This window comes from Juglans microcarpa x Juglans regia, chromosome 1D, assembly GCF_004785595.1.
Source record: "Juglans microcarpa x Juglans regia isolate MS1-56 chromosome 1D, Jm3101_v1.0, whole genome shotgun sequence".
In the NCBI taxonomy this organism is placed as follows: domain Eukaryota; kingdom Viridiplantae; phylum Streptophyta; class Magnoliopsida; order Fagales; family Juglandaceae; genus Juglans; species Juglans microcarpa x Juglans regia.
Genome location: NC_054594.1, coordinates 11,140,192 through 11,166,488, shown reverse-complemented (window position 1 = coordinate 11,166,488; position 26,297 = coordinate 11,140,192). Strand labels below are relative to the sequence as shown.

The 26,297-nt window shown below is 38.5% G+C and overlaps 2 protein-coding genes across 5 annotated transcripts; both read left to right on the top strand.

Annotated features, from left to right (window-relative positions):
* The first annotated feature begins 1,483 nt into the window (after positions 1-1,483).
* LOC121267988 lies at positions 1,484-9,598 on the top strand. Of its 4 annotated transcripts, none has more exons than XM_041172093.1 (3): positions 1,486-2,279; positions 8,916-9,056; positions 9,299-9,598. In XM_041172093.1, exons 1-3 carry the CDS (start codon positions 1,575-1,577, stop codon positions 9,308-9,310), a joined length of 858 nt encoding a protein of 285 aa, XP_041028027.1. In that variant the 5' UTR covers positions 1,486-1,574; the 3' UTR covers positions 9,311-9,598. The 4 variants fall into 4 exon arrangements, with proteins under 4 accessions (XP_041028030.1, XP_041028034.1, XP_041028027.1 ...); XM_041172086.1 differs by having other exon boundaries at positions 8,916-9,104; XM_041172096.1 differs by lacking the exons at positions 8,916-9,056; positions 9,299-9,598 and adding an exon at positions 7,040-7,397 and having other exon boundaries at positions 1,484-2,279.
* Positions 9,599-10,970: 1,372 nt separating this feature from the next.
* LOC121235987 (putative RING-H2 finger protein ATL21A) lies at positions 10,971-25,430 on the top strand. The gene is made up of 2 exons (XM_041132462.1): positions 10,971-11,730; positions 24,928-25,430. The coding sequence occupies exons 1-2, from the start codon at positions 11,025-11,027 to the stop codon at positions 25,389-25,391; spliced, it is 1,170 nt and encodes a 389-aa protein (XP_040988396.1). The 5' UTR covers positions 10,971-11,024; the 3' UTR covers positions 25,392-25,430.
* Positions 25,431-26,297: the final 867 nt, after the last annotated feature.

Below are 26,297 nucleotides of genomic sequence, written 5' to 3'. Positions count from 1 at the left end.
TGAACCACAAAAATAAAACTTGAGTAACCCCACCCTATCCTGAGGAGTAGTAAATACAAGCATAAGAAATCCTCTCAACAGTGACAGAGACCTCTTAAAAAACGCCTTGTTCAATATCATGATAAAATTGAAGTGCCTCTTGACCCATTGAATTGACCATGCAACATGCACAACGCCTCAAGCATGGATAAATGCTAAGACACGTCACACGTCTGATTACCAAAGGATCTAAAACATCTTCAATATTAAGACTTCGTTTGTTTTTGTATATAAGAAGAGATGGGAAGAAACGAGTTAAAATAAAAATTAAAAGTTAAATAAAATATTATTCGAATAATTTTTTTTAATATTATTTTTATTTTAAGATTTAAAAAAGTTGAATTATTTATTTTATTTTATGTGAAAATTTAAAAAATTATAATAATTAGATGAGATAAAAATAATTATAAATACAGTTATAAAGTTAATATTTATAACTGTAATAAAGTTATTATTTAATAATAGACATTTTGTAATAAAGTTATTATTTAATGATATTAGAAAAATTTACCCGAGATTTTAGGCCCTATGGGAAACTTTACTGCCTAGAGAGTACAGCTTCGTTTGGATTATCAATTTATCTCAACTCATCTCAACTCATTATTGTAATTTTTTCAAATTCTAACATAAAATATAATAAAAAACTCAACTTTTTCAAATTTTAAAATAATAATAATATTAAAAAATAATATTCTAATAATATTTTATCATCTCAACTCAACACAACTCAACTCACTTCAACATCCAAACGCAACCTAAGACAGATAAACACATAACGTGTCCCCTGCCACATTTACCACATTTAAATAAATTTTTTGGACTGTATTATATGTTGAAAAATTTATTTTATATATTTATTATTTTTATTCTCAGACCTTGTTTGGATGTTAGAATGTACTGAAATCAATTCAGTTCAGTCTAATTTTAAATTGAATCGAATATCTAAACACTTAACACTCAAATTACTAAACATTATTCAACTCAAAATGTCGTACATATTAGACTCACAATCTTTTTCAAATCAAATATCTATTTACACTCAAAATTCACAATATTTTTTAATTTTTTATAAATACATTATAACTCATTTTAATATCTAAATACATCTTAGATTAATTTCACAAAATTAATTATATCATCTCAATTTATTATTATTTATAAAAAAATTTAATTAATTTAAACTCAACTCAACTTGACTTAAGCCCCCAAAGATGGGCCCAAATTACACATCATTGATAACTAGAATAACTAATAATTTTCCGCATGGATAGATGCCCACGGCATCTATATTCCTGATCATGTGTCCATGTCGATATGACCACCAAAAAGAGTAGCAAAGCATATTCGTTGCCGAAAATGGGGCCCTAACGGCACTTTTGTTATAACAACATAAACCAAGGGCTCTTCTCCACTACAAATTCTCGACACTTCTTTCGCTCTAAAACACACGCAGCCTCTCGCGCTTTTCGTTTCCGCTTTCTTCGCTCTCCCTCTCTCTCAAATGCTGACTGAACTCGAAGCGCGAAGCTCCTCTCATGGACTCGGTGACAATAGAGCCAATTCTTACTTCTTTCAACTTCAACCTCTCGAACCCAAAAACCAAGCCTCTCTACTCCACCAGATTCTCTCACTTTAGGCTCACCCGCTGCAGAAAATTCAGTACTTCCTCTTTTTGTCACAGGAGTGCTTCAAATCCCAAGAACCAGAACTCGAAGTTCAGTAATCAAGATTTTTCTCCAAATCCCGTCTGGGTTTTGGTCCCAATCTTTCAAAGCATCAAAATATTAGCCTCCTCGCAAACACAGAAATGGGCTTTGGGTGTTAAAGCCTACAATGATTCGGAGAAGATGAAGGATGGATTTGATGGCGTTTATTTGCAAAATGGAGGGATTGGAGTAGCTTTATTGAGTGTAACGTCGAATGCGAAGGTTCGGATTAGTCCGTTCGTAGCCACATTAGCTGCGAACCCGACGTTTGTCTCGGGTTTTTTCGCGTGTCTCATCGCGCAGTCGATGAAGATGTTCTTGAATTTCTTTATCGAGAGGAAATGGGATTTGAGATTACTGTTAGCTTCTGGAGGAATGCCCTCGTCGCACTCAGCTTTGTGCACGGCTATGACGACTTCGGTGGCGCTCTGTCATGGGGTGGCGGACTCGCTGTTTCCGGTTTGTTTGGGGTTTAGTCTAATTGTTATGTACGACGCAATCGGAGTTAGGCGGCATGCTGGGATGCAAGCCGAGGTAAGATGTGAGCTTTTGCTTAATTTCCTGAGCCGTTCAAGTTTTTGAATGTATATTTTGAATTTTCTCGATACCTCTGAAAAGAATTATAGTTGCAAATGTACAGTGGGGGTATAATATGAAGTGTCGTACTAGTTTCTGTAGTGTTGCAGTAATTTGAGTAATGGCGGATGAATTGTTTCACGAAAAATTTTAGCTACGATCGTAAAGTACATAAATGTGGCGTAATTGTTTTTAAAAAGAGGGAATCTACTATAATTTTTTTTTTATATGAATTCTATATATATATATCTATTTTTTTAAATGATTACGCCTTGGTGACATAATTCACGATTATAAATATCTTTTCTCTTATTTTATAAACTAGTTTCTTACATGAATATTTGTATTGAATCACCTTGTAATGAATTACCTTGTAATAAATGTAGAGGATGCTTTGTCTCTTAGGCCATTACTATTAGAAGAAGAACCACAACAACATTACTAGGTCACGTGCTTTCTTGATAGGTTAGGTTTTAGAATTTTGTTGCACCATCTTAAAATGGTACAAGCAAGTTTGCGTACCAATCTGCGTATTAATATTGTTGCCTTCATATTCTAAATTCAAATTAGTATTGTTTTCAATAAAATCTACTTTCTGACCAATCATATTGAATGAGTGCGCGTATTAGTACGCAGAATCGCTTACAATTACATTTTTCTTAATAATTTTGCAACTTTCATAACCAAAGAAGTCCAAACAAAAGATGCTATATAATGATTAATGGGCAGCTTGAGATTTGTAATTCCCTTCCCTAGAAAATATTCTAATCAACCCAACGTATGTTAGTCAACTGGAGAAAACCATATATATATATGTATATATTATAGCTAGATTAGGGTTACGGATACAAAGCAAAGAGTGGGCTAGAAGGGCTCTTTACACACTATGAATGAGAGCCAGGTTACAGGCGAGCTCATTCGCGGGAATGATCCATCCATGTTGATTGGTGCAGCCCATCAAGCCAATTCGTGCTTCTAAAGGTTTGCACTATGTGAAACTTTTTTTTCTTAGGAGTAAACTTAATTAATAGAAACAATAGCCATAGCTCATGTACACAAGAAGGATACATAGATTACACCTAGCAACCACTAGGCACTAGAGATGAATACAAGCAAACTATGAAAACTAGCACCATTACAATCAATGTAAGAAGCCCAACAAAATGAAGTGTTGACGAAGAATCTCTTCAAGTTGTCCAAGGAGCGGTCCCTGTCTTTGAAGCACCTACCATTTCTTTCCATCAAAAGGCACCACATGAGGAATCATTTCCATATAGCAACATGTTACCCCAAAGACCTCTCCAACACTTAAAAAAAAATATCCACTACCCTTCTAGGCATTACCCATGCCACACTGGTCTGGTTGAAGATATCATCCCACAAAAACTTGGCCACCTCACTATATAACAATAGATGATCCACAGTTATCCCTTTTTTTTTTACATAAATAACACCAGTCCAAAATGATAATACTGTGTTTCCTCAAGTTGTCAATGGTGAGGATTTTTCCAATGGAAGCAACTATGTGAAACTTTGCTAGCAGACCATGAGTTGCCATACAGTAGAAGATATATATCATCAATAATTAATGGAGAGGTCTTCCAATCAGTGGTAAGATTCTTGTGTTGAAGAGCAAGGACCACCACTTGAAAATCTCCCTCTAAGTTGAGATTCTGGATGCCTAGATTTTCCCTTGGATTGGCAGCTAGGGGCACTGCTTAGGCCTCCCCTTCTTTTGACTAGCTAGTAAATGTGAAATCACCACTTGTCTCAAAAGTTTAAACTGATAGAAAGAGGTAGATTTAATCATTTGTATTTATCTTAACACTCTCCCTCATGTGTGGGCCAAACTCCTCCTCAATAAGTGGGTCCAACACGTAGAATATTTAATTAAATAGATGAAGTGTAGAGTCAGGGCTCGAACTTAGGACCTCTACTCTGATACCATGTGAAATCACCACTTGTCCCAATAACTTAAGCTGATGGGAAGATGTAGATTTAATTATTTGTGTTATATTCTTAACTGTGTAGACTTTTCTGTCCTAGGTATTGGGTACTTTACTGAATCTCTGTAAATAGCACAACAGGAGAATGAGTCTCTTATTTCTATGTCAAAAAAGAACTTCTGGGAGTTAATGGTAGGGGGACCAAAGGGATTACTTCTGTTTGATGGTGGATCATTTCCATACTGAATAGTTCTCAGGGCTATTTTTGCCACTTGAGTGGCTTGTATAGGCATCATAACTAGTTGTTGACCTGCACAATGCACTTGAATAATTACATGACTGTCATGCATTAATTGTCAAAAATTTCTTACACACAGAGTCTAAAATGTAAAAGCATTCTTATAATCGTGAGGAAGTGAACTTTTTTATTTTTCAACAAACATCAAAATTAACTGGTGAGAAAACAATGGGTCCGAAATAGAAAAATTAAGATTTAAAGAAGTGAAGGGGATAATTAATAATAAAATAGTACTTATAAAAAAATTAATAATAAAATAGTAGAAGAATTAAATGGTGACAAAAGGAAAAGTTCTAGGAAAGCAATTACCATAATAAGACGAGAAGTCTTTTCTTTCTCTCTATCTATTGAATAAGTAATCATTTAATAAATGAGAAATGAGGACATGCAGTGTGAGTCATTCCTGGCCGACCACTATAGTTGCAATTTAGTCGTGAACAATGAACAGGGGCAGAACCAGGATCTTTACTTTTTTTTTTTTGGGGGTGGGTATAAAAATAATTTTTCTGAGGCGGCAGAAGTTAATTTATTGAGTTTTCCATATTAAAATACTTTACAGATATAATTGATGGTTATTTTTTAATTTTGGCCTATAACATGGGTCCGCCCCTGGTCATGAGGTAAAAAAAAAAACATTTCAAAACCTTTCTATGCATTGTCCTTAATGGGGACAATGATCATGATTTCCTGTCTTTAATCTATCGTTCCTAGAATGTATTTAGGGTCCTTTTGTATACCTCTTGTGTATATAGGCTATGCTTATTTCATTTGTATTAATAAAATTTACCTTTTACTTATCCAAAAAAAAAAAAAAAATTGCATTCACTTCCTTTTCCTTTCCTTTCTTCGCTTCCTTTCTTCCTTTTCTTTTGCTTTTAATAAAGCATCATAAAGTATTTTTAACATTTTCATTACATATCACATGGCAGAAGCATGAACATAAAATTATTTCTATTCAAACTCTTCTTCACCTATATATAGTTTTGGATGCCTAAAGAGGGCTATCAAAGAAAGGCTACATTACATCATAATCCTTGAAAAAAGAAATTGTGAAAAACATTGCATTGGCGTTTTGAAGAAACTAAGGGCATGATCATGTCTATTTACCTTGTTTTCTTTGCTTACAAACTATCAACACTCTCTTCACAACCTAGGAAAAAAAAATTCATAGCCCTTTCTATTATTCTGTTTTTACTGCTACTGAGGTTTGAATCTCTTTCTTTATATGTTAGTCTGAATGAATCAGGTATGCTTTCCTCTGTTTGGTCCTTGTATTTTCAAAGAAAATAACTCCTTTTATCCATGAATGATCATATCATACCTAATAGGTTGACTTGCTTCTCATGTAGTGGGCATTTGACTTGTTTCCATCCATCCCAATGTGCTAAACCTAACACCAATTATCTCCAACCATTCTAGAATTGATAGTTCTCTAAAAAGGATACTTGGGGTCTCTGACTTGAGCATAAGGCTGCTGTCCACCAATATACACCGAGTCAGATGGCTGAATGATGAAGGGTCATGTGCTAGAAATTCCAGCAAACATACCCTTGGGTTCATGGTGACTTTTAGGGCCCTCTAATCCATGATTTGCGTGTGTGCTTTCGAGGGTTTAATGCCATTTTAGTGCTACACCTTTGGTCTGAGCTTAGGGTCTTACAGTGAGCCTTTAAGGTCTCAAAATATTACCAAATGTGTGTGTGTGTCATTGGAAGGATGACTCCTTGGGGTTAAAACTTGGGTATTGAATTCTTAATTAAGCCTTAAAGATAGTCCAAACAGCAACACCTTTTTATGGTCATGGTACTGCAGAATTCTCTGCAGTGCCAACTCTTACCCTTAACTACAGGCTTGACATATTATACCAAACCCTTTAGTTCAAATGCATCACTCTCAAATTCTTTTATGGATTTATGATGTGAGCATGCCAATATATAATTTTTTAACTAGATTACAGAAACTTTTTTTCTCTTGGATAGCATGTATAAATCTTTTGACATGTATGACAAAATATATCATGTTAGTACCTATATGAAATCATTACTAGAAAACTTTCAGCGGTGCACAATGAGAGAAGTTAGGTTACAGAATCTGTCCACCTTGATTTCTCGTGCAAGAATGGAACTCTTGCAGCTTCTTGCAAGGCTTCATGTATTCCACATCATAAAATTAACATAGAATGATTTAGATTCGATCTAGGGAGAAAATTTTATAATCTTGAAAGGAAGCTTAAGAAAAACTCACCTTAAACTTGACTGAAGGTTCCACAATGATTTGCAGCCTCTCGGGGTTTCTTGTAGGATTCAATTTTGGGCTGTTTGGTGTATCAAATCAATGGGGAAAATTTGATTCAGATTCTGTTAATTGTTATAGAACAATTGTAACTTGTTTTAAATTGGTACTTCAAGAAAAATCTTTGAAAAGACTTACCTTTGTGTTGCTGCGGCAAGAGTATGATTTCTCTTGAAATTCAGGGTTTGCAGAAACATTACAACACCTGGACAGTTGGGAAAAGTTACGGATATGTTTTTCAAAGGAATTGAAGGGAGAATTGATGAAAACATATGACCTAAAAGGGGGTGGCAGCTAGAGCAGAAGGTGGATATAATTTTTGAGAAGCTAGGGTTTGATTCCTCTCTTGAAAACTCACTTAGGTGGTGCTGGGTGTTTTGTCTTGGCTGGCAGCAGCTTTGTTTTGAGTTTTCTTGCCCGAATGTCCTTTTTGCAGCACTTGAAGTCTTAAGGACAAAGGTGCACGAAAATTGTATATTTGTGCTCCTAGCTTGCTACTGCTGATTTAAATTAAAACAATTCCTTAGTTTATTTGGAGAATATGGATATGACTCTTAGGGCACATTTTGGTTTGCAGAATGGATATTTGCATTCCCATTCCTGAAGGAATATGAATAGCCTTTCCTATTCTTATTTTTTTGGCGATAATGCACCGAGGTCTCATTTGAATAGGTGCAAATTTCTTAACAAACCCAAGCTCCAAAATTTTTTTCCCCAGAGCAATCTATATCTTTAACCTTAAAAATAAAAAGTCCTCCAGTCTGGGCATGCAGATTCAGTTGGCTTTCAGTATGTTGTACAAAAGATAAAGGCAGTGTTATCCCCTCAAACGATGGGGATCTAACTAAAACCCACAGCTGGAGAAGATATCTGTAGCCACTTTTTTACCTGCTGCAGTTTCTGTTTATGTCCCCAGAGAGGATATCTTTAGTAATATCATTAGGTACTTGGAGTTCAGCTTCTTGACTAGCCTGGCTTAGAGCTAACTCCTCTTGACTAGCCTGGCTTAGAGCTATGGCATTGGAATAGCCATTTGTTATGGTTAGCCATGTTTTACCCAAGTTATCCTCATTTTCATCTACATTGGAATAGGCAAACTTGTCTTTATTCTATCAAGTGAAATGTTTTATGGCGCACTTAAAAATAACCAAAAAACAACAAAGAAAAGAAAAGAGAAAACAGACTATGTCTCACAATAATAGCCAAGAAGCTGAACTAGCATGTCTCACAATAATTGTCAAATGAATCGCCCGGCAAAATTTCACCCTGTAGAAGCTTGAGTAAGAGCTTTTTTTTGTACCGGTGAGATCTTCTCATGTTCTGGGGCCTATATGAATCAATTCTCTACTATTCCGTAATATGCATTTTTGAATGATTTTGCATTACCATGAGCCACTAAATTGTATGCATCTTGTTAATGAAGTGGGAATTGATTGTTTGTGCTTTCAGTTCATATGGCTTAAAATATAGCTGCTTTTAAGTGCTTAATTTGACTTTTGAGGATCCACTCATTATCTGGAGAGCTCATTGATTTGAGTCAGTTGGCAACCTAATTTATTAAATCCAGTGCAAGTTGGTAAGGGCAATGAGTAGCAGGAGGGAAAATAAATTGTGAAGTTAGCATGCTCCTCTCATTGCAAGGATTGGAAACTTTTGAACTAGCGGATCGACAATGGATATAATAAGTTTTGGTGGCCACCATCCTTCTGCCCTTTCTCTTGGTTCTTGAAAGTGTCTTGTCAAAGTTGCTTGATGATGAGAACCTTTAACCTTGTGTGTATCAAAGTTGTGGATCTTTCGACTAGTATTCTACTAATGAGATAGGGATCTTTGGGTTAAGCCTTGTCTTGAGGCTTATGCTAATGCATTTTACAGGTTCAAACCCCTTTGCTTAGGCTGGCAGTTCAGTAAGTCCTAATTTGTTTCTAGAGAGTTATTCTTTCTTTAATGCGGCTTTCCTGGACAATGATAATTTTCTTTTTGACTGTCACTTATTGTAACTTGCTTGCAAATAGATCTCTTGCTGTTGCATGAATTATTGTGACTGCTGCAATGCAGGTTCTTAATATGATCGTTCAGGACATGTTTCAAGGACATCCTATCAGCAAAAGAAAGCTCAAGGAACTTCTTGGCCACAATCCATCACAGGTTCTTGCTGGAGCTCTGCTTGGCATTGTGGTGGCTTGTATCTGTTGTCAGGTTTCCTTGGTTCCCTAAACTCCGCACTCTGCATGCAATTTTGGTCAGGTTGTGTTGTTAACACCATGCCATCTTTCAATTTCTGTGGCTAATTTTTTGAGATACTCAATTCTCAATAATATTTAAGGGAATATCAAAAAAACTCTCAAATGTGAAGATAGACTATTTTTTTTTTTTTCCCCGTAAATTCATTTCTTGGTTTCCCGTTTCTTAACTCAAATCTCTGACTCTTCCTGGCTCAGGGTACTACATGAATAGAGGCAGGTTTAAAGAACATAAACATGCACACATTCTAACATGAAGACCCTTTGTAGTCACTATATATGGCATTGAACTTGCTCTTCTCTAATTCGATTTGTGGGTCAATATTGAGACCTTTGGCCACTTTTGCCGTTGCTGCTGCTATTGATGTAGCCACCGCCTGAGTGCTTTTCACAGTGGTGAAAATTATTTGTATACGGGATCTGTGTTAATTATGGCAGTTCCCATCCAAAGTTCCTATGCCATACTCTTAATGCCCAATACAATTCCGTTTCTTTTTCTGTTCTTTGTCTATCAAAATGTTTTGCTGTACATGATCATTAATTTCTATGTTTCCTTGCTTTTAAATACAAATATGGAGAGAAAAAGGCTGAGACCATAGAGGAAGTACCAAATATAAAAAGTTCTGTATGTTATCTTGCAGGAGATAATTAGAAAAAATTGTAAGTCGATATTACGAAATAAAAATAATATGAACTGGTGAATCGGGAGAAACTCTAGGCGTAGCACCGGAGAAAATATAAGTCATACAAGAGGGTACTAGAAAAATAAGTGTACAGTTTGTACGAGTTATTTTGTAGTAAAAAGAAGTTAATTTCCATGGATATTGAATATAAGGGATAAAATATAACAAGCTCTGGTATTTCTTAGGTGTAGCCCAAATATTTTTTTTTTTTTTTTTGGGGGGGTGGAATAAGAAGAGAGAGGAAAGGGACAAAAGGCTGATATGAAGAAGGTGGAAGTGACATAAAAAAGGAGGGAGGGGAAGTGATAAAAGGGAGGAAATGAGATGATTGGGCTTCTTCAACTTGGCGATGGGAACTCCAGCGACGATGTCTCCACCAGGAGATAGACCTTCAATATTCATTGTACAATGAGGATGAGAGATCTTGAGAGACTGTAAAATAAGCATATTATAGTGGATTTTTTCCTCCTCAAATTCTTATGGATGTAGGCTCAGTGTCAAACCATGTAAATCTGTATGTTTTCCTTTCTTTATTTTTCCTTTTACTGTCATGGATGTGTGAATGAACACTATATAATTGCATCGGATTACCGTCGGGAGCTCCACACCACACCACACCGATCGAGGCCCAAACAACCTTAGCGGGGTCCAGAATGGATCTTTCTTCCCTTTCGATTTGCTGTACCAATTTTAGGTGTTAAGACTGAGATTTGTATAACCAAACACAAGATTAGGATTACACTTTATTTATTTATTTTTTCGCAGGAGCAAAAGCAACCATTTTTTCCAAGTTTTACATATTAACTGTAAAAAATGTTTCCTCGGGTCTCTCATTTTTACATATTCATTAAATATTAATAATTAGTTTTATCGTGTATATTGTTTTCAATGTTTGTACTCAAAATGAACAAATCTTGACCATTAGAAATTACTTTGCAAAACAAATATAAACTATTTCAATTGTATGCGGTCACCCGTAGCATCTATACCGGTACTGAAAGGTTCCTTGCTTTAGAATAATGGCTTTTACCAATATTATTTATTCAAAACGAAGTTAGAAAAGTTAATTAATAAAGAACTGTTGCATAAACATTGACTTTAGAATTATTTAGTAATTTATCTTAGTTGGAAAATGAAGCTATAAATATATATATATATATATATATATAATATAATGGCTATAATAATATGCTAATTAAGCCTGCATGTCCAGTACCTCTGGATTCAGTCCTTTCTAAATCATGTTTACAGTAGAAGATCACCTCTTTCTCCTCCTCTTCCTCCTACCCATTATACAAGCTAAACAGCCTTGCCTGCTCTCCAACATGTGTGGCAGAAAAAGCATCCCTATTCGATTTCCCTTCCAACTACGTCATGAAGATCAGTACCAGGAAGGCCAAAACAACTCATGTGGTTATCCTGGTTTCAACTTGGGCTGCAACACTCAGGGTAAAACGGTTCTAAGACTCCCTTATTCTGGAGATTTCTTTGTGCGGATGATTGATTATGAGATGCAGATGATAAAACTATACGACCCTGATAATTGCCTTCCTCGACGGCTTCTGCAATTCAATCTTTCCGGCTCCCCTTTTGTTCCTGCATTTTCTCATGAGTACACATTTTTCAGCTGCCCATCTCATTCCACAAAGCCTGGTTTCATTGCCATGGATTGCCTTAGCAATTCCACAACTTCCTTTTTTGCTACTCCATCCTTGAGTACTCTTGCAAATTCGCCGTCTCCGACATGCAAGATCCTTACTACGTTGCAAGTTCCGGTAACGGAGCAAGATCTTTTTTATGATGGATTCTCTGCAGACCTCAATGAAGATCTTCAACTAACATGGAGTTTACCTGATTGTGGAAAATGTGAAGAACAAGGCTTTTTTTGTGGGTTCAAGAACAATACGAGTCAAGAAACTGGTTGTCTCTCTAGTGCTCTTAAATCAGGTAACTCTTTCTTGTTTCATAACGTTTTGCATCTTTGAAAACGATATACTTGCTTAGATACGATACTAAGAGTGTTGGGAATTAATCAAAATTCAAAGGAGAGTGCATGTCAACTTTCGGACTGGGTCATTATAATATAATAAATAATATAATAATAGGCTGCAATGACGTAGTGTGTGTGTGTATATATATATATATATATATATATTAATTGACTTGAATAAGATAGTAACAGTACTTAAATATTGCATTATATAGTTGGCTAAGAAGAAAAGATGGCAACTAGCCAGATAGGAGCCGTGAGACAAGGGCAAGAAACGATTAATTTCTAATATGGCTGACCCTTAGCTGCATAAATAAATAAATAAAACCCAAAACAAAGTACTCTAAGCAATCTAAGTTAGTTGTTGCTTCAGAATCGGATCACAAATTAACCTCATCGTTTGCATGCTAACTTGTTTTTGCTCTATCAATTAAGCTACAATGACGTCTCACTAGACATCCTTTATGTACTTTCTTTCTGGTTTGGTTCTTGGGTTTTGTTTGGTTTCTAGGCAGTTCTGGTTTTTGCTGTTGGGTCCAGTACAGGTGTAAAGATATTGCAGTAAACTTGCCACTACCTCCCTGCCCTATCGTTTGTTGTTAGTGATTTTTAAGCAATCCAGTGGTTGCTATATCTTTTTTTTTTTTAGAATCTAAGATAAATTACAAAGGAAAAAGTTGATTTATTTTATAGATAAAGGTAGCTGTTTCAAATACACTTATCATGGCAAGTTATTAGTTACAAGAATACTACACACACTTAAAGGAATAAATATATTTAAATAACAAGATGAATGTATTTAGTTCGCTAATAATTGTAGGAGTTCTGTACTTTTACGTGTTGATGTCTAAGCACACCACTTGTTGTGAGATTCATTATAGTTCTTAAAAAAAAAAAAAAAAAAAAAGCAAGAACACTACTATTTTTATGTTAGCTAGTTTAATGAGATTGATGTGTTGGATGTCTCAAATAATTAAGCTTCTGATTGTGGATGTGTTTCATTGCCAACCGATCGCGGCCGTTAACTTGCAACAAGGAAAAAAAGGTGGCCTGGTATGCCTGGCATACCTCTAATGCCTAAGTTAGAGATACAGGTGGAGTGCTGCTGATAAGGACAATTTATTCTCTCCCAATTCTTGGAATCCTGATTGCTAGATTCCCAAATCTTGGATATGATTGTAGAAGGAACTGGTTAACATATCGATGATAAACATCTCAAAGATCGAGTCGTTTCCTTAGGGGTAAATATCTTCTATCAGTTTTAGTTACCATGATAATCCTGTTAGGGGCAGTATGATCCTGTGATAACGAATATATGGTGTACCCGCAAGCTTCTAACCTGTTGGGCCCATTAGACAAGCCTCTTACTCTATACCATTGGGCTCGTCTAATAGAAATTAAAATGACTCTCCAATTATCCTGTAAATTCTTGTCATGTCAGTGTGGTGGTAATTTAAAGATTACGAATAGTTCTTGCCTGTCGCGTCATTCATTGCGATTGGTCATTCGTGGTGCTTATGTGCCAAAGGGGAGTGCGACATCCTTGCGTCTGCTCTTTGTCACATCACCATATCATGGGACTTGCACACAGTGATTGTGTTGTAAGATTGCTCGTATTCTTCCTGGGGCATTTCAAGCGTTGCACCCTTGGTTATAGGTAGTCCCTCTCATCTTTCTCGTTACCTCTTTCACTCTCGCATATTCCCCTTCTTTATTGCCTATGCTTTTCTTCAAAACTCATTTTCTTTTCTCTAGGATCCCCTATTTGTCTCCATGGCTCGTCAAAGTTCTTCTCACCCTTCTTCTAGAGGATCTCCTCCCTTAGAGTCCTCCTTTGCTTGAAATGTGCCTTATTATGAGGGCTACGAGTGGTTGTCAAGCCTGACTAAGGCTGATTTTCGAAAGCTGAGGGATTCGTATAGAACCCCAGACTCTGTGATTCTTGAGGTTCCCCCTTAGGGGGTTGTCGACAAAGAGGTTTTTGCTGAAAAAGTGGCCCTCATGGTCTATTCCCTTTCTCATGGGTTACAACTTATTTTCTATTGTCCGGTGCGTGACATTGTCGATTATTTGAAGCTGGCAGTGGCCTAACTTCACTCTAATGCCTGGAGAACCCTCATTTGTTGTTGTGTTGCATGAATGATGGTTTTGGAGCCCGCCGGAAAGGGGTATCCCGACTTGACCGCCTGTGAGTTCTTGGGTACCCACACGATCAAGACTTTGAAAGGTAATATTTCCATTTTCGCTCCTGCCCTCGATATCATCCTGCTCGATTTGAAAGTCATCACTTGAATTCCAAGTTTCTGGGCAAGGATGGGAATTCCCTAGTAGGGAGGCTGATAAGGCTGAATTCCTAGTTTGCGCCAGGTTACAAAAAGTTCCCGATGACAAAACCATAGTTGTTACCCTCTCTCAATGGGAGCAAGCTCGTGTGGAGAGAGTCTACTCCTGGGTCGAGCACAACCATGAATCTGTTTGAACAGAGGCCATGCTGACAAAGGCCCACATCGACAAGTTCTTGGTGATGCTTGATCACTCTCGCATTAGTGGGCACCCTTGCTGAAGGAGCCTGAGGATTCTCAAGGCAAGAATAGGCCTGCCACGACCCCATTGGAGAAGGAAGGGAAACGTCCCACCGTGAGGCTGAAGGGACGCTTGAGTCTCGGTCCCATGAGTCTCCTGTCCAAGAAGGCTCCCTAGACTCTGATGGTCTGGGCGATTTGATAGGGCAAGCCCTCTCGGATATGGCCACTGCCCTCGACTTTGAGTTCCATTTGTTTGGACTCGACTCCCTTCAATCGCTTAACTTCGTTTTACCGTCTACCCTGCCAATCGATTGGGAGTTGGTCGATGAAAAGGATGCGGACATAGCCTCTGCTTTTACTTGTGGCCTCCTGGATTTTGCTGCCAGCCACCTTGATGTGACCTCGATTAGAGGAGTCAAGACCAGAGTCCCGACTAATGAGCCTCAAGTCTATCTTGGCTCTCAACGAGAGGCATGGGAAGGGGAGCCTACTCCGGGCTCCCTTCCCTAAACTATATCTAGTGCTAAAACCCCAATGCTTCCCCACAACTCGGAATTGAGCGGGGGTCGGGTTTCAATTCCCTCCTCGCACTTTAGTGCCTCTTTGGGGGGGAGATGAGGGACCTTATTCATCCCTATTACTAAGGGGGTCTCGTCCTTCCCTGTTCGGGCAGATGGCGGCGTGATGGATTCCCTTCGTGCCGAGGGGCAGGTTGTAGTGTAATTGCCGCCCATTGACTTTACCACAATAGGTTCATCTTTGGTTCATCTCCACCTACTGTCGAGGCAAGGGTGGGGGCCCACGAGGGTGATCCCAGCTCTTACCTCCTAGAGTCTTTTCATGTCCTAGGGCCTTTTCCTTGAGTTAAAGAGGACATTGGTCCATCTCGGGCCCCAACGTGGTAAGGCCCACGTAGAGAGAGGACTTCGTTCGTGCCATGGCGTCCTAGCTAAAAGGTTTCTTTTCCTTAGTAAGTCGTTTGTCAAGTTTGGCCCTTGTTTTTCTTTTTGGGCTCAGATCCTTACATGTATGTGGTTTTGGTAGGACGTGGACCAGTTGGCGGCCTAGATCGTTGATGAGATGTTCGACCTGGAATATGAAGTCAAGGCTAGACACATGTTCACCTTGTGGGTGCAAAAGGAGGCTGCGTGCCTAGAGACTGAGAAGGCTAAACTGGAGGTAGTCCTTGACCAAGCCGACGGATAAATTTGGTCGCTAGAGGTTGACCTGGCTGGTTTACGTGAAGATGGAGTTATCCTCAGCGAAGAGCTTGATCGGGCGAGGAAGGAAGCTGCTCCCACTCATTTCAAGCTAAGGGTGCTCCAAGAAGAACGAGCTTCGAAGCAGAAACAACTGTCTTGCTTCGAGAGGGAGTTGGAGGAGGCGAGGAAGCGCTGCAATGAGCTAACCGAGGTTGTGACGAATGTTGTTGAGGCGCGTCGACGCCTAACACCCGACCTAGATCAAAATAGGGGAGAGTTGGAGGAGTTGCCGAGCCGTCATGCTGTGATGAAGAGAAACCACGATGCCATGGACAAGAGGTAGAGTGAACTAATAGACTTTATGCTTCAACTTGATAAGATGGTTAAAGCTCGTGATAAGCACCAACACCTCCCACTTGAACTAGGCACCTTCTCTTTTGATTGCAATCATTTTTGTTTGTAGTTTTTTTCTTGGCTGTGCTAGCCACCTTTGTATGGACTAATGCTTTAAGTAAATGGACACATTTCCTTATGTTAATTAATTGTGATAAGTCTTTAGTCATTTTGTTTTGTACGTTGTGTGTTTTAGTTGACCGGCAGTTCTAACATGTTTTTGGGCATTGGTACGACAAAGGTTGCGCAATATAAGGACTTGCATGCCCTTTTGTTGACCCATAGCGAGCCTGAAGACTTAACATTAGTGGTCGAGGGTCGCACAGTCTGAGGACTCATGCCTTATTGTTCATCCACAGCGAGTCTGAAGACTCGACATTAGTGGTCGATGGTCACGCAGCCTAAGGACTTGTGCAACCTATTGTTCATCCACAGTGAGTCTGAGAACTCGACATTAGTGGTCAAGGGTCGTGCAATCTGAGGACTTGTATGCCTTATTGTTCATCCACCACGAGTCTGAGAACTCGGCATTAGTGGTCAAGCGTCGCATAATCTAAGGACTTGCGCGCCCTATTGTTCATCCATACCAAGTCTGAGAACTTGCACGCCCTATTGTTCATCCACAGCGAGTCTGAGGACTCGATATTAGTGGGCGACAAGCTTTAGGCGAAGAGATGTGCAAGAGGAAATAGTAAACTTTATTCATTGTTCTTCATTGTAAAGGGTAATACTTCTTTAGATGCTCAACGTTCCATGGGTGCGACAGTTCATTTCCTTGAATGTCTCTTAAGCAGTACAAGCCGGGTCGTTGGTTGGCGATCATGATGTATGGTCCATCCCAATGGGGACCAAGTTTCACTTCTTCTTGTGTGGTTATTCCAGTTTCTCTTAAGAGCAAGTCGCCTACCTTGAAGGTCTTGGGCTTGACTCTCCGGTTGAAGTATCGCTTAGTTTGCCACTTGAGCTTCAGCTTCATCTTGATGCTTGTCTAGCAGGTTGAGGTGTTCCTCAAATGCACTGTCATTCTACTCTCGATCGAAATGTTGGATGCAATAACTTGATAATCCCATCTTTACCAGAGCCACAATCTCGCTTCCATATGCCAAAGAAAATGGGGTTTCCCTTGTCGGGGTTTTGATAATGGTTCTATATGCCCATAGGACTCTTGGGTGTTCTTCCACCCAATCTCGTTTCCTATCTATAAGCTTATTCTTTAGCATCCTATGTAGGGATTTGTTAATCGCTTCTACTTGCCCATTGGCTTGGAGATGTCATGGGGAGGAGTATTTGAAGCGAATTCCCAGCTCTATACACCATTCTTGGTAATTGTTCGAGTTGAATTGCCATCCATTGTTCGAGATGATGCCCTGGGGGAATCCCAAATTTGCATACAACAGTTTTCCGTAGGAACTTGGTAATGTTTCTTGTTGTGATCATTGCCAGGGTTTTTGGTTCTGCCCATTTGGTGAAGTAGTCTACGACGACGACCATGAATCTTACCCCTCATTTCCCTGATGTGAGGGGCCCTATTAGGTCCACCCCCATTGTGTGAATGGCTACGGGGACATTATGGAGGTCAGCTCCTCTGGTGGGTAGTGTGATACTAAGGCAAACACTTGGCACTTCACGCATTTCTTGATGAACTTCTTCGCATCCCTGAGGGCGTGGGCCAATAGTAGCCCACCCTCATGACTTTCCTCGCCAAAGTTCTTCACCCGAAATGGTTCCCACACACTTCTTCATGTATTTCTGCTATGATGTATTGGGCTTTTTGCGAGGAGACACACCTTTAGTAAGGGGTCAAGAAATCCCGTTTGTAGAGAATTCTATCGATTTGGGTGAACCATGTAGCTCTTCTTTGGATTTTCCTTGCTTCCTCTTTTTCAATTGGGAGTTCTCCCGTATCTATGCATCTCGTCACTTATCGGGCCCACTTTAGTTCTCCTAGTCCCATCCTGACGACCTCAGTCACAACAATGAGGACTTCTATCACCCTGCTTTCAACCTCCCATTACAAGGCAGATTCCTCTATTATAGAGATTGTTCGTGCTAGTTTGTCGGCTATGCTGTTACTTTCCCACGATGTTTGTTCAATACTGAAATGGTGAAACTGATCACTCTTCTCCCATGTCAATTGCAAGTACTTTTTCAAATTTTCACCTTTTTCTGCGTTCATGCCCAATACCTTATTAACGACTATTTGGGAGTCATCCTTTACCTCGATCTCGGTAGCTCCCAGTGCCTCCACTATTGAAAGTCTTGCTACTAGTGCTTTATACTCGGTTTCATTGTTTATGGTTTTGAAGACGAGTTTCTCCATGTACATGTGCTCATGTACAGAGTCACTTATTTTGTATACCCCTACTCCCCCACAAGTGCGGTGGGATGAATCGTCGACGATGACTTGCTAGGGCTTTCATGTTGGAGTGGTCACTGCTTCTTCAAGAAAGTCAGTAAATTCAGCGATAAATTTTGCTAGGGTTTGCCTCTTTATTGCATGCCTCATAAGGTAGTCGATGTCGAACTTACTCAATTCAATCAACCAGCCTACTAGGCGTCCGGAGGCATCTGGTTCTATAGTATCTTCTTTAGAGGAGCTTTTGTTAGGACCTTAATAGGGTGAGCTTGAAAATATAGTCGCAACTGGCTAGCTGCTGTCACCAGCACGAAGGTTAACATCTCTATCCGCAAGTATCTCAACTCTATTTCGCGTAGCATGTGACTTGTGCAATATACCATCTTCTGAACCGATCCTTCCTCTTTGACCAGTGTCGTCTACATGGCGTGGGGAACAACCGCCAGTTATATGTAGAGCGTGTCTCCTTACTCAGGTTGGATAAGCACTACTTTAGTGCTTGGAACGCCCTATCACAGTCGTCATTCCACGAGTGTACTTTGCATAGGACCCTAAAAAAAGGTAAGCAATTGTCTATGGACCTAGACACGAATCTGTTCAATACTACCACTCTGCCATCATCCTCTGGGTTTCTCCATGATTGCCTTCATTTTCTCTGTGTTGGTTTCTATTCTCCTTTTAGATACTTTGAAGCCCAAAAATTTTCCCGAATTGATGCCAAAAGTTCACTTTACCGAGTTCAGTTTTATTTTGTACTGGTGTAGCATGGTGAAGGCTTCCTTCAAATCTTCCAAGTGTTGGGACGGTTCTTTGCTTTTAACTAATAAGTCGTCGATGTAAACTTCCTTATTTTGCACAATCTGTTTCTTGAACATTCGATACACAAGCCTCTGGTATGTTACCCCTACGTTTCTGAAGCCGAAAGGCATGACTTGGTAGCAATACAGTCCTCGGTATGTTACGAACAAGGTCTTCTCCTCATCTGCCTGGTTCATCTAGATCTGATTGTATCTTGAGTAGGTGCCCATTAAGTTCAGCATTCGGTTCATCCGGAATGAGGTCTTCTCCTCGTCTTATGAATGGTTATTTCGATTCGTGGCAATGAGAAACTGTCCTTTAGGCACACCTTGTTGAGGTTGGTGAAGTCTACACACATTCTCCATTTTTCAATGGACTTTTTACTAGCACAACATTGGATAACCACTTGAGATAGTGGGCTTCCCTAATGAACCTTGGGGCGAGTAATCGCTCGACTTATTCGCTATGGTTGCATATTTTTCTGTGCTAAATGACCTCTTATTCTGGTAGACTTTCTTAATGGCAGGGTAACACAAAGGTAATGCTCGATGATCTCGTTGTCTATCCCTGGCATGTCCTCATGGCTCCATGCAAACATTTCTCTATGTTCGATCAGCAATTGTTTCAATGCCTTTTTTACCTCAGACCGGAGTTTGGTCTCAACCCATGTTGTGGTTTCTAGTCGTTTAAGGTGAAGTATTACTAGTTCTAACGACTCATTGGCTTTTACTTGCTGCAAATTTTCCTCCTTCCTCACTTCAATGCCCCGATCGAGAGGGACCGGTGGTGGGGGTGGGACATTGTCTTGACCCTAGTTGTCGGTGATACAAATGTTTGCTCCTCCCTACCTAAACTGTTGCATATAACACTCTCACGCCAGAGTCTACTCGCCTCGAACTTCTCTTATTCCTGTCTCTGTTTGGAATTTCATTTTTAAATGGTAGGTAGAGCTGACTGCTCTAAGGTTGTTCAAGAATGGGCACCCTAATATGGCGTTGTAGGATGAAAGGACCTTGACTATCAGGAAGTCGGTTATAGCGATGGTGGTCTGGAATCCCTTTTCGGTTGTGACCTGTAAAGTTATTGTACTCAGGGGATGTACTACATCTCCAGAGAATCCCTTTAGTGGTGTGGGCAACGACTGTAGTTTGCTGGGATCAATGCCCATCTTGATGAAAGCGTCCCAAATGAGGATATCGACTATGCTTCCATTGTCGATCAAAATCTTCCTGGTAATGTAGTTGGCATCCAACAGTGTTACCACCAATGCATCATCATGTGGGTACAATACCTCATCGCAATCACCTTCCCTGAAAGAGATGTTCTCCGTGCTCCTTCACCTTGGTTGTTTGGGTGGTCTATATGTTGCGTATACTTCCTAGCTCTGTGGGCATGTGCTTTTCTACTATACACAAAAGTTCCTCCCTCGACAAATGCTCCTGCTATAGTACGTATTTTGCCTAGGGGTGCCTCGTTGAGGTTCGAATTTTGACGAGGGGCATCCTCGTTGAGGTACGTATCTTGCTGATCTTCTCCTCCTCGAACTTTTGCTTTGCCGATAATCCTAATCTTGCTATATTCTTCTCCCAGGCTTCTGTTCTTCAGGCTTCACGTGTTTCATGCCAAGTGCTCCAATTTGCCTTTTCCCTATAACTCCTCAACTCGCTTCTTTAGTGTAAAGTAGTCCTCCGTCCAGCGGGTATCATTTTGGTGGTAGGTACAGAAGCGTCATCCTTTCTTCGCTCTACCGCCTTTTGTTTGATCTGTCGACCTGTCTTCTGACTATACATTCAAGTTGTTGTGAAAGGTCCTTGGGATATGTACCCTCAGTGGCACTCATCTTTCTCGTCTTTTATCATTATCGTTTCAACTAATCTTCTCGAAGATTCTTTGACTACTTGACCTTTGAAGGTCCATATCTTCTTCTTTCATCTCTGCTTTCCATGGTGCGATTGAGGCTTGTAGTGTGTCTTTAGCATTGACGAAATCATCAGCCTTATCTATGAATTATCTAAATGAAGACGGAGTCCATCATGCAAGCTCTGCCATAAATGGACTTCGGGACCATACCATTCCTAGAATGGTTGCCAATATAATCTTCTCATCTTGGTCGTTGATAGTTAATTACTCTTTATTGATTTGGGTGAGGTATGTCTTCAGGCTTTCTCCTTTCTATTTGATGGTTAATAGGTATGTTGCGGGTCGTCTTCACCTCCTGCTGGCCATGAATTGCATTTGGAATCATTTGGCCAATTCCTCGAAGCTATCAATCGACCCCGGTCGTAGCACCCTGAACCAATTTCTTGCCACACCTTTCAACGTTAATGGGAAAGCTCGACAAGCCCCCTTTCCAAGGAACCCGTGAAGGGTCATGTGTGCTTTGAAGTTTTCTAAGTGGTCCACAGAATCTTGTGATCCATCATACAACTCTATATACAGGACCTTGAATTTTGGTGGGAACGACACATCCATCACCTCCAAGTTGTAGGGTAAGTCGGTGTGGTTAAGCAACTGATCGACTGAGGATGATCCTCCTATCTTCCTAGTATATGACGCCAGACAGAGTTTAGATTAATTCTGGCTGCTAGTTCAAATCGATGATCAACACAAAGAAGATAAGAGATTCATCCAAAACACAGAAAAAAAACTCTGAGAATTGTTGATGAATTGTAAAATATGAAATTATTTTATCAAGCCCACAAGCCAAACTTAAATGGCTACAAAATTCGAAATTATGATGATTTTTCCAAAAATCGAAAAATTTAAATTATTGTATAAAAATTAAATACATAAATAAACAAGAATCCTACAAGAGATGTGGCCAAAATCGAAATTGGAATCACTTCCAAATTTTGAAACTAAATATTTACTAACAAGGTAAGAATGAGCGTAAATATATGATTTGAGGGAAGATAACTGATATTAGTCTGAAGTGATTTGGGGAAAATAACTGATACCCCATATCAATTTGGGTTTGCACTATTCTCACTGGGTTGGAGAAATTTGCTCTCGAATTCTAAACTTTTTTGCCTCGATCTTTCGGATGTCCAATTAGACCAATTTTTCTTTCCTTTTGTTGTATCATCCCGATGATCATAAAAAACTAAAATTGATTTGATCGACTCCAAATAAAATAATATTAAACATCTTATACTCAAAAATTCTCATTTCATCTCATCTCATCTCATTCTCAAATATAATTCAAATACAAAATTGTCAAACTAATCATTACAACTTTCCCAAACTTTCAAACAGAAGATAAAAAATAATTCAATTTTTTCAAATTCCTAAACAAAAATAATATTATAAAACTATATTTTAACAATATTTTAACTTTATAATATTCTTTATTCAAAATTTTCTCTTTCTTTTCCTAAAACTCAAAAAATATTCAACTCAAAGTATTTCACTACTATTCACAAATTATCTTACTACTATTCACAAAATTCTCATCTTATCTCACTCTCCAAATGAGCCAAGTTTCTTTCCCACATCTCAAATAAAAAAAAAAAATATTTTGCATAGGAGAATTTGAAAAAACAATCATCAACTCCAAGAAAATCAACATAGTTAATTGTCTCAAAAGTTAATTTATGATCTTCAAACTTCAAAACTTCACACCATTTTCTTTTCCTAAACTTTCTATGTTTTCAATAAAAATAGTTACATCATCCACTAGGTTATCTTCATTAGGATAAATATCGTAAAACTCTTATTCCTCAAAGTAATAAATCCACTCAATCTCATCAATAAATCAACAAAACCTTTAACTTGAAGAGTACCAAGAAATTCTGGTAAATCAACTCTGAAACCAAAGTCCTCATGATGCTCCTCCCTACCATAGTACTCCCAGAATAGAACACGATTCTGATACGAGTTCTCAAAACTGGAATCGGAATCGTGATCTTCCATCTCACGACCACCAATATCTTGTGCCGCTAGATGTCAGGTTAACTTTTTAGCCTGTCTTTGCAAATCCTCAATTATCACATCCTGAACGCTACGATCACGGTGTGAGACTTCCTCGTTTTGAACCTGCCCACGACGAACAGAAATACCAACCATGGAAACTGATGAGATATAACCCCATGAAAGATGCTTAAGCTCTGATGAGAACTGATGCTGGACAAAATTAAGCCTGGCGGCTAGTTCCAACAGATGATCAACACAAAGAAGATGAGATTCGCCCAAATCGAAATTTGGCCAAAATCAAAATCAAAATCACTTCCAAAATTTGAAACCAAATATTTACTAACAAGGCAATAATAATCGTAAATATAAGACTTGGGGAAAAATAATGAAATTATCCTGAAGTGATTTAGGGGAAAATAACTGATACCCCATATCAATTTGGGTTTGCACCATCATCTCCTCACATTTTTCAACAAGGCTGCACAATTCATCATGCAGCTTCTTTTTCTCCGCTTCCTTAGCATTTGTTCTACTTGCACTATATGCTTCTCCTTCTAGTTGTTCACTGTGGTCTTGCTCCATGCCCTTGCTGTAGGCTTGGTTTTTTCATTTTAGGCTCTCGTTCTTTTGTTGGAAGGCCTCCATCATTTCGCTCATCTTCTTTAACTGTTCTTCCATCTCTATAAGCTGCGTCTCCATATTTGCAAAAGTAGTATCTTGGTCACTGCTTGTTTGGGAGCGCATCATAGTAGACATGTGAAAACCACATGGTCGCCCACGAAAGGCGCCACTATTGCGGACGTGTTTCACTGTCAACCGATTGTGATTATTAACTTGCAACAAGGAAAAAAAGGTGGCCCGATGTGCTTGGTACACTTCCGATACCTACGTTAGAGATATGGGTGTATACTTGACAATAGAGGTCTGGATATCTTACCTCAGGTTGCTGGCGTTGGTCCTTTATATAGGGGTGAAGTGCTGCTAATAAGGATAATTTATTCTTTCCTCAAATCTCAGGATCTTGAGTGCCTGATTCTCGAGATATGATTGTAGAATGAACAAGTTGACATATCAATGATTAATATCTCGAATATCTTGCCATTTAACATCTTCTATCTGTGTTAATTAGCATAATAATTCTATTGGGGGCGATATGATCCCGTAGTGACAAATATACGTTGTAACCATAAGCTTCTAACCTGTTGGGCGGCTTGGGCCCATTACATGGGCCTCTTACTCTTTATCATTTGGCCGTCCAATATAGATTAAAATGACTCTCCACTTTCAAATACATTTTTTTTTTTTTTTTTTTAAATTCAATGACGGGAGAGGGTGGGAGAAAGCCTAAAAAAACTATAATAGTCCAAATAGTATATCTATGTGGAGATTTGCACGTGCTTAATTCTCATAATTAGGCAATTTAATTTGGTGCACTTGAATGATGCTAGCTAGGGACATGGGGCCCATATATTGATTCGAGCTCTGCACGAATTTGACATTTCGGTGCCATGTCAACATATTTCTAACCATTGCTGATATGGCATGCCACGTTAGTGTTGGCCAATCAATAGTCCATATTTGATCATTGATTGATAATATCACATCGTGATAATATCACGTTAATACGTGCAGCCAGCATTATTTATTATAATTCCCTTTTCTAGAACAATCTACGCTCACTTGTTTCTCTGAGGCCATTTCTCTTTCTTTTTCTGATCTCTGATGATTAAGCCGGTTTACTTTGTGGAGGTCTCTTGAGCTAATTGAAGTCTATATGTTCTAATTGAAAATATTTGTTTAAGCAAAAGCTAGAATCATCCCGGCGGCATCAAAGCTCGGTGGCACGTGAGTGTCTTTTTTTTTTTTTTTATATATATATGTGCAAATATATCAAGCATAATTTCTCTATTTATAGTCGATCTAAACGTCAGGACATGCATTAATCAATGCATGGGTTTCAAATTCCAGGCGGATTATTCAATGATCTCCGAGTATTCAGGATAATCTGCTTCTCCATCTTTTTACCAGTCATGACATGCGTTATTGGGGTTGCATGTTTCTCATGTTTCACGGACCGTGGCAGACGCAATAATACTACTACTGCAGGGCGCAGCAACAGCTCGCAAGGCGTCGTAGCAGTAGTGTCAGCACAGCCCACCATTGTCGTGATGGGTCTCGACGAATCCACCATTCAATCCTACGAAAAGCTAGTCCTCGGGGAGAGCCGGCGACTCCCCGGTCCCAATGACGGCACTTGCTCGATTTGCTTGTCGGAGTACTGCAACAAAGATATACTTCGATGTATACCGGATTGCAAACACTGCTTTCATGCTGATTGCATCGACGAGTGGCTCCGAATGAATAGTACATGTCCAGTCTGCCGAAACTCTCCATCCCCTGCACATGATCACGCTACTTCAAATAATGTTTGATGTATTGAAACTAGCATTTTTGTGTGTGGAATTCTTCCAACATTTCGTCTCTTCGTGTTTCTGTACTCTTGATATATATATATATATATATATATATATAAAAGCAGTGCTACTTTACCGCCTGAGTAGCACCGCTTAGTCTTACTATCAATTATTTTTATCATTTTTTTATTAATATTTTTTTAATATATTTAAATATTTTTAAAAAATAAAAAATATATAAATATATTTAAAATCACTCTTAAATCATTAAGTTAAAAAAAAAAAAAAATTCATCAAGCAGTACATTTGAGCAATACCGTTGGGGCGACAAAATAGCTTTTCTCATATATTACATCCTTACATCATTACACGACAATAGATCAAGCATTTTAGTAGTCTTCTTTGTTCTTAAGAAACTTCTTAACTTATCTCATCTCATTTTATCTAATCATTACAATTTTATTAAATTCTCATATAAAATAAATAAATAATTCAACTTTTTTAAATTTTAAAATAAAAATAATATTAAAAAAATATATTCTAATAATATTTTATTCAACTTTTAACTCTCATCTCATTTTATCTGTGAAAACAAACGAGACAATTTTTTGATCAGAAAATGAAGAGTTAGGAATGATTGCCAAGGGCACGATCAAGTCTTTCCCAAATATAAATACATGTCTTCTATGAAACCAAGTAAACTTCGAACCCAAGAAAAGCGAATCATAGAGAGAATTGTTATCAATGAAATCGGACTTTGCAGACTCAAAAGTAGTTGCCTCGTTTGTTTTCAGAAAAAATCTCATTTTGTCTCACCTCATCATTACAATTTTTCTAAATTCTCACACAAAATAAAATAAACAATTCAACTTTTTCAAATTTCAAAACAAAAATAATATTAAAAAATATATTCTAACAATATTT

Excerpts from the sequence above, each read along its gene's own strand:
- LOC121235987 (XM_041132462.1), top strand. The coding sequence starts at position 11,025 with ATGTTTACAGTAGAAGATCACCTCTTTCTCCTCCTCTTCCTCCTACCC. Across the intron at positions 11,731-24,927 it reads CTCTAGTGCTCTTAAATCAG|GCGGATTATTCAATGATCTC; the intron begins GTAACTCTTTCT and ends TTCAAATTCCAG.
- LOC121267988 (XM_041172086.1), top strand. The coding sequence starts at position 1,575 with ATGGACTCGGTGACAATAGAGCCAATTCTTACTTCTTTCAACTTCAAC. Across the intron at positions 2,280-8,915 it reads ATGCTGGGATGCAAGCCGAG|GTTCTTAATATGATCGTTCA; the intron begins GTAAGATGTGAG and ends GCTGCAATGCAG.